This window comes from Lupinus angustifolius, chromosome LG09 (assembly GCF_001865875.1).
Source record: "Lupinus angustifolius cultivar Tanjil chromosome LG09, LupAngTanjil_v1.0, whole genome shotgun sequence".
NCBI lineage: Eukaryota > Viridiplantae > Streptophyta > Magnoliopsida > Fabales > Fabaceae > Lupinus > Lupinus angustifolius.
Genome location: NC_032017.1, coordinates 6,175,388 through 6,183,950, shown reverse-complemented (window position 1 = coordinate 6,183,950; position 8,563 = coordinate 6,175,388). Strand labels below are relative to the sequence as shown.

At 27.2% G+C, this 8,563-nt stretch overlaps 1 protein-coding gene across 1 annotated transcript; it reads right to left on the bottom strand.

Moving 5' to 3' along the window:
• On the bottom strand, window positions 5,011-8,311 carry LOC109357227 (aquaporin PIP2-1-like). Its single transcript, XM_019601027.1, has 4 exons — window positions 7,922-8,311; window positions 6,981-7,276; window positions 6,186-6,326; window positions 5,011-5,342 (listed from the first exon to the last, which is right to left on the bottom strand). The coding sequence occupies exons 1-4, from the start codon at window positions 8,229-8,231 to the stop codon at window positions 5,223-5,225; spliced, it is 867 nt and encodes a 288-aa protein (XP_019456572.1). The 5' UTR covers window positions 8,232-8,311; the 3' UTR covers window positions 5,011-5,222.

Below are 8,563 nucleotides of genomic sequence, written 5' to 3'. Positions count from 1 at the left end.
GTTAAATTTACATTATTGTAGAGTTAATTTCTTTTTAATTATTACACTTGGTGCGTTAGTTACCAAACAGCACCTAAATGCATAACATAAATGAGAATGAATTTTTAGAATTTCACTTCCTTAAAACTTTGTCAGACACTATTTTTACTACAACATCAAATTATTTTTTTAAAAGAAATAAAATATCAAAGATAATTAAGTGTTCCGTCAAAAATCCTGAGGAACTTTTGGGCTATTGACATTCATGGAGGAACAATGATATAAAATCCAAGTGCTCTTTGCCATATTTCTAGTGTCCTTTCACAACCATGTTAGACTTATTTATTAATATATATCAATAAATTTAAACTAATATGATTTTATTATGTATAAATCAATAATTTATGATTTATCATATTTCACATCCTTTATAAAAGGGTTGCTTAGTTTAAGTAGGAAATTATTTTTTCGTTATAAAACTCGAATGAGAATTCAGATTTTAATAAAATACAATTTCCATAAAAATCTCCAACTCGGTTACCAAGTTTAGAGTAGGAAATAAATAAAAAATTGGAAAACTCCAATGAGAATGTTGAGTTTAATAAAATATGTTTATAAACCAAAACTCTACACGGAGCATACCAAGTTATGTTTGGAACATAAAAAATAAAAAACTCGGCAATTAAATTACCGAGTTTTAAAAACATGCAATAATTTGATAAATAGTTTAAATATATATTAAAAATGTAATATTTTAGTGAAATGTACCAATTAATTTTTCCGTAATAGTTTAAGTAGTTTGAAAAACTAGTCATATACTCACACTCAAGAGCCACGTTATCATAAAATAATGCCAACTTTGATGGGTGAGTTCAACAATCAATACCATGTGGTCTCACTCAGGAGCCACATTATCATACTCTCTTTGTGGCCTACATTGTTGCACCTTTAATCTCCATTTCTTTTCATTTTTGTTTTCTTATTCAACCATAGAAGTTTTTAAATAGTTCATTAACCAAGTCCTTTATTTCGAGATAAATTTTTCCAGCCACAATTCACCTATAAAGATGAATTATTCTCACCAAAATAAATTTAATGAAAAAATATTTACATAGGAAAAAATATTTATACCATTTTTTTATAATTATTAAGGTTTTCTGATCTTACATATTAAATTAACCTTCACTAGCTTACATATTAAATTCGCAATTACCAATTATAATTCAACAACACTCCTTAGCATAACATTATTAAATATAAGGCAAAAGAGAATAACAATATTTCTTGAAATAAGTATTGTTAAATGTAATAAGTGGATAAACATAATAACACTTTTTATAACAAATACTATTGAATATTTGTATCAGAGATTCAATAACACTCTTTGAAACAAACGATGTTGATTTGAATCGATTGAACAACATCTTCAATTACAATGTTAAACTAACTTTTTATGCTTATAACATTTTGAATTTCAGAAATGTTATTCTAAGCTCTAATATTTCACTGTACCATATAATACATAAATGTGTATAATATTATTTGATATAACTTTAGGGTTGCAATAATAATAGACAATAGTTCATGTTCCAACCAGTTGTCGTTATCACATGAGTTGTGACAGGCATAGGTAAAATCAGCATAGCTAGCATGACTGAAACGTTTTGTTTTATTTAATGCCAAACTACAGAACTGAATTTGTCTCTTCTACATTCACAAAATCAATTTTTTTAATGTAAAATTTATACACATTGTAGTGTATAAAGATTTATACATATTTATTGAATTAATTATTATTTATTTGAATTATTTTTTTAAAATAATTATTAAATATAATTAGTGGATAATACAGTAATAATATGCATATTATTTATAAGTTTATTAAGTCTTGCTTAGTTAGGAAGGATGTTCAGAAAGTGTATAATTAAGTAGTAATTATACATGCCAATTATACTTACCAATAACTAAAAAGTAAGTTAACTAAACACTTCAAATTAAATCATTATAAGCTTTTAATGTACTTTTCTAGTCTTGAGCTATCTTTTTAATATTCAACTAACTTTTTTATCTAGTCATACCTAATAATTATAAAAGAAAATTTTAGAAGTTGAGTTTTAAAAGGGAGGAACACAAAAAAAAACCTTGGAAATTATAAATTTTACTTGTGATGGAATTTTCAAGCTTTCCTTTTATTCCACACAAATCAACATACAAACATAAAATATTTCTTATCACTTTCACCAAAAATAGATTGTATAAATCTATTATTTGAACACTTAGATTTAATACTCCACCTAATATCTCTCACATGTTTGTAGATTAAATCTATTTCATTTTCTAGAACTACATCTAAATTATATATCTATCATCTATCCTTTATCATATTAGGGAAAAAGAAGAAAAAAAGTGAGACATTTAAGTTATCTTTCTCTTCTTCCTCAAAGCAGCAAGATATCCGATTTAAATATGCAACTCATATGTCCAAATAACATTGCTCCCTTTTAAAATTCGATATAAGTATATAATCCAATACTTAAACATATTCCATCAATATGTTGGATATATGAGTGTGAAGAAGAATCTCATTTTATTTTTCTCATTTCTCTATTTCCTTAATTTGTTAGTTATCAATTTTTAAACGGGATTTAATTTAATATTTAAGAAATTGAGAGAATTTGAAGTTGATCTATATATGGTGTCAAAATAAATGTTTGAAAACAAAGATTATCCTTTTGTAGTTTGTGCTATATACCATCTCTAAGTTAAATAATAATGGCACAAAGGGCTACAATAAGAAGATTGGTGAGGCAAAGATGATTTGTCATTTTCATCCATTTCCATCTTTGAATACGAATAAGACGTTGATATAGTAATATAAGGTCATACTAAATTCTCATATATACCAAAAAATAAAAAATTTGATTTCTGATAGCAACATTTGTTATAAGTAACAATGATATATTACAAAATGGAATAATTTCTTGCCCATCGAATGATGTAATACTCTTAACTAAACAAAAAAATCAAATAGTTTTTCCAACAATAGGGAAAGTTATACATGAAAGGTATCACTAGTTTTCTAACTACTTGTTTAATTTATTTATGGAAAATGATATATCCTCATACTAAATCTTCATAGTGATAAGATAGTAACATATGTCATAAATTGATACTTTATTTATTAATGATTGATTTACAAGTGACATATGTCATTTTCTTGTAAATAGAAGGATTAGCAATAGAGAAAACTTGCATAGATGTATATAACATATCATATATAAAGACAATTGTAATTTTGCTTTTTTATGTTATTATTAATGACTAAATTTTAATTAAAATTAAGTATTTAATATATTATTAAAATTTTATTAGTTGTCTCTATATACATATGTATATATGTACGTTTATGTGAATAACACCGTTACTCTTTATTTATTGGATTCATTGTGCATTGCATTGGGTTATAGTTTTTTTGAACATGGTGCTTTCAAATACTTTCTCTCCCCTCATAATTAAACTCACATTCCTGGAATTAGAATAAAATGTAAAATGTATACACTGATAGTATAAAAATTTGTACAAATATACTTCATAATCAACTGTTCATTTTTGGATTACTTTTTCTGAAAAGTCAACAATAATAAAAATCAATGACAATAATACAATGACAATATATAAAACTTATACACTGTCAGTCATACATCTTTTTCTCTTTCATTCATAAATGCATAACAAGCAAAGATATCGCCTATGACCACAACCTCTGGCCCATAAATATTGCATAGGACCACCTTTCAATTTCAGAACAGCATATTAAATAATGCATGGACCACCCCAATGACATCAATAGCTAAATCCATTAAACGTGACATGATTAAAATATATGGTCCAACACTAATCATCTCAATCATATTTTTATTTTTGATTTGAAATAAACTTATCTAATTTTAAAAGTGAATATCAATTTTGGCTTTTATAAATTTTTGTGTATAGAATTCCAAAAAATAAAAAAATCCAAACTAATATTTAGATATTACAAATATGAATTAAAATAGTCTCTCTTAAGGGTTACAAAAATGCTCAAAGTAACTCTTTATTTTATACTCATGAGTTTTAGTGAAATTACACAAACCACTAATTCATTTTTACATCTACCAAAAAGTCCTAATTTATATATTACACTTAGTACACATGTATAAGAAATAAGTGTGATCTTTTAAACAAAATGAATGATAAATATAATTAAGTTAAACAAAATATGGTATATTATCGAAACAAATTCAAATAGTATACGAGTTAATACATTTTCATTATTTTTTGTTACAATATAATATAAGAGTGATTTAAACAATATCTCCTTAGAATTATTAATACATTTTGTACAAAAAATAATGAAAATATACTACTCGTATATTATTTGAATTTGTCTCCATAATATATCATATTTTGTTTAACTTTACACTCATTTCTCATGTTAAGGTAGGCAATATAATATAGATATATAAATTAAAAGTTTTTTGTATGTGTAAAAAAGGAGACGTAATTTGTAAAATTTCATTAAAACTCAATAAATATCAGTGTAATTTACTTCTCTACATTTGATATTTTTGGACTATTTTTGGTTTTTCATTTGACCGGAATTAAGATATGATTTTTTTTGAGAGACCAAAAAAGATTTTTACTCTAATTTCAAATCATTAGTAAGACATTAATGATGTGAATTTAGTTTGAAGATGTTATTTTCAACCATATAATAATTTCTCTTTCTCTACTAAAAACAATATATCTTCCTATAAATTCATTTACACTATAAAAAAAAGTAACATGTATCACATATTGATATTATATTTATTCACAAGTAACATCCTTCACTAATATAACAAAACTTTTGTTGAAAGATTTGATAAAGACATAGGACATTAGTCCTTTATAAGAATCTCACTCATTATCTCAACATGCTTATCATATATTTTCAAATTCCCAAAAAACTAATAAATACAACAAAGAAGAAACAATGTAATGACAAAAACATGGAACACTAGCAAAGTACATTAGCACACATTTAAGAATAGGTTACACGTAAAATACATAGATCAACATGAACATGTCTTTTGAGTTGTTACTGAAAATAGAAAATCATTAAATACAAATTCCAATAAACCATGCATATCTTCATACAATTACAAACAATTAAGAATCCCAAAGATTTCATCCAAGCTAGGCTGCACCAAAACTTGATTGAGTTACAGATTTTGGGAGCTCTTGAAAGAACCAAGAGCCTTTGCTGCATGTGCTCTTAACACGTACTGGTGATAGATTGCAGCAACAGCAGCACCAATGAAGGGTCCAACCCAGAAGATCCACTATATTAATTAACACGATGTAATTAATTCATACGTTTTCATAATGATTTAATATGTATAAATTGACAATATAACAGTTTTCCATTGTTAGCAAATCGTCCACCATTAATTTATTAACAACTATTTACTATTAAACAAAAGTAATACAATTGTTAGTGCATAAATTTACATTGTTAATGCATAAATTTTAAATTCTTTTCAAACCAATTGGTCTAGTGGTGTAAGACCACACTAGATCTTTAGGATAATCAAAATGTCAAATGTTTAATTTTGGGAGCTAAACTTGTTGGTAGAGTCAGTCACAAACCCCAATTTTTTTAATTATTTACTCATAACGTGAGAAAATATAATTGTTAGTAGTAAAAAAAAAAGCTAATAACAGGAAGGAAAAAAATGGGGAAAAAAATAATACCAAAAGGTTATATTGAAATAAGATCATAAGAGCTTATATAAAAAGATTAAAGTAAATATTAAATACTTATTTTAGTGTCTCATGTTTCTCGATTTTATCAGTTTGGTCCTTTAAAAATTAAAAACCTCAAAATACTCCATTTTTTCAATGTAGATTAAATTAGTCATTTTTAGCATATTTTATAATACTTGATAGAGACTAATTTGATTCATATTTAAAAAAATTTAGTTACCAATTTGAGTTTTTCAAATTTTGAGGAACGTAAGGTTGAAAAACATGAGAGATTAAAAGGAATATTTACTTAAAAATTAAAAAGTACTTTTATAACTTATTTTATTAATTTGTTGTTATACATCTTAATAAACTTTTTCTATGAATTAAACCAAACATTTCAAGCAAAGGTTTTGTTTTGAAGATGAAAACATATATACCTGGTCATCCCATGCTTTCTCATTGTTGTATATCACAGCTGCTCCTAAGCTTCTAGCTGGATTTATGCCAGTTCCTGTTATAGGGATAGTGGCTAGGTGAACCAAGAACACAGCAAACCCAATTGGAAGTGGTGCCAAAACCTATCAAAAAAATAATGAAAAAACTATAAACAAAAATTTGAAATATTATTATTAAACATTTGTTAGACATATGATTGAACAAATTATTTGTATTTGGTATATTATTATGTAAACATAATAGAATAGGACCATAGACTAAAACACAGAACATTGGATTCTAGAGGAATATCTACTCCTAAGTGTCATAATTCATGCCATCCTTTCTAATTAATTAAGTGACACCAATTCTCATTCTTAATTATTGATTATTTAAGTCCATTTTATTAACCAATAAAAAAAGATAACCACATGCTTCATGAAACAAATAATATTAGTGAGAACACATATTCCATATGATGTGTGCTACTCTATGTGTCATGAGCTTTTGGTAAAAAATACTTCATAATTAAACTTTTAATTTAAATATATTTTTTCAATCAATCATAAATCATAATACATAAAATAACACATATTATGAAATAGAAGATGTGTTCTAAATATTACTTTATATGAAGTGGATAAACCACATAAGAGCAAGGTTAGAAATACATATACCACCAAACATTTCACTACTTCTTCAAATTTCAGATTCAATTCACACAAGATTTATGTACAAATCAACCAAAAGATTAAAACTTTGGAATAAAAAAAGAAAAGGGTATACATGAAACATACAGGAACATGAGAATCTCTGGCATTTCTCTTAGGATCAGTGGCAGAAAGGACAGTGTAGACAAGAACAAAGGTACCAATAATCTCAGCACCCAAACCAGTACCTTTGCTATAACCATCAGCTAGCATGTTAGCACCACCATTATACCTATTATAGTAACCCTTTTGGAAAGCCTTGACTAACCCAACACCAGATATTGCACCCAACACTTGAGCCACTATGTACAATAAAGCTCTCACCAATGTTACTTTCCTTGCTAGGAACAAACCGAATGTAACAGCTGGGTTTATGTGACCCCCTAATCATATAACATGTCACATTATTGTATATATTAGTTGTGTTAATAAAATACACACATATAAAACCTTAGTGTTATTCTTTTGCTACTTAAATATTATGCTGATTTCTAACAAGAACATAAGAGTGTGTTTGGCTAAGCACTTAAATTAAGTGCCTCATTGATTAATTATGAGAAAATACTTAAATTGGCCCCTAGACATGCTTGATTATTGCGAAATGAAAAATCTCCATTTTTGATAAATTAATCATTCTTGTGATAAACTTAGTTCCTTGTGGACTCTAAATTGAATGGCATTTGAAATTTTTGACCAATAAATTGATATTTTTAAATTTTGTGAAAAAATTTATTAGTACCAATTTGGATGTTTATTATTTATTAAAAATTTATTGATGAATCCTCTATAATTTATTATTGACTTACTTCATAAATTTATCTAACAAAATTAGTAAAATAAATTAAAACAAAACATATAAAACATCATAAACTACACTTATAGATTAAACTCTTTCAAAGAACTATTTAAGTGCTTTTAACACAAGACTAGTCCATAACTCTTTCAAACATCCTTTAATATAACATATAACAAGAAATTAGTACCACACGAGTCTTATGTTATATGAAAATTAAATGTAACATCGTTACCAGAAATTCCAGCGGTGCAATAAACAAGAATAAAAATCATGCCACCGAAAGCCCAAGCAATACCAAGAACACCAACACCGCCACAAATATCACCGCCGTGAGCGATGTCAGTCTGACTCTTGTAGCCAATGACGGTCAAAATGGTTATATACAAGAAGAGGAAAGTTGCCACGAACTCCGCAATAACGGCCCTATAAAAGGACCACTTGCGGAGTTCAGTAGCATCAAAGAGTGGTGCTGGTGGTGGGTCTGCGTAGTCTTTGTGGTGAGCTAGCTCACCATGTGGTTCGGTGTCTATGTCCTTTGTCATGGTGGAGTGTGTTTGTTATGTGGGTGAGTGAGTGAGATTGTGATAAGGTTGAGGCTATAGGGATGGAAGTAGCTAGATAAGGGGTCTATTTATATGAGGATCGGTATTCTTTAAGAGTTTAATTTCTGTGCACCGATAGTGTGAAGTTTTTTATACTGTGAGTACATCATCAATCACTGATTTGTAAGATTTTTGTTTGAAAGCCAATGATGCTAACATATGAATGGTGAGGATTTTGCTGACAGTGTAAAAGACACTTGCACGGTTTATACATATTAAATCTAGGTCCGGAAACGAGTCGAACTAGAGTTCGGCTCCGTTCAACTCGATAA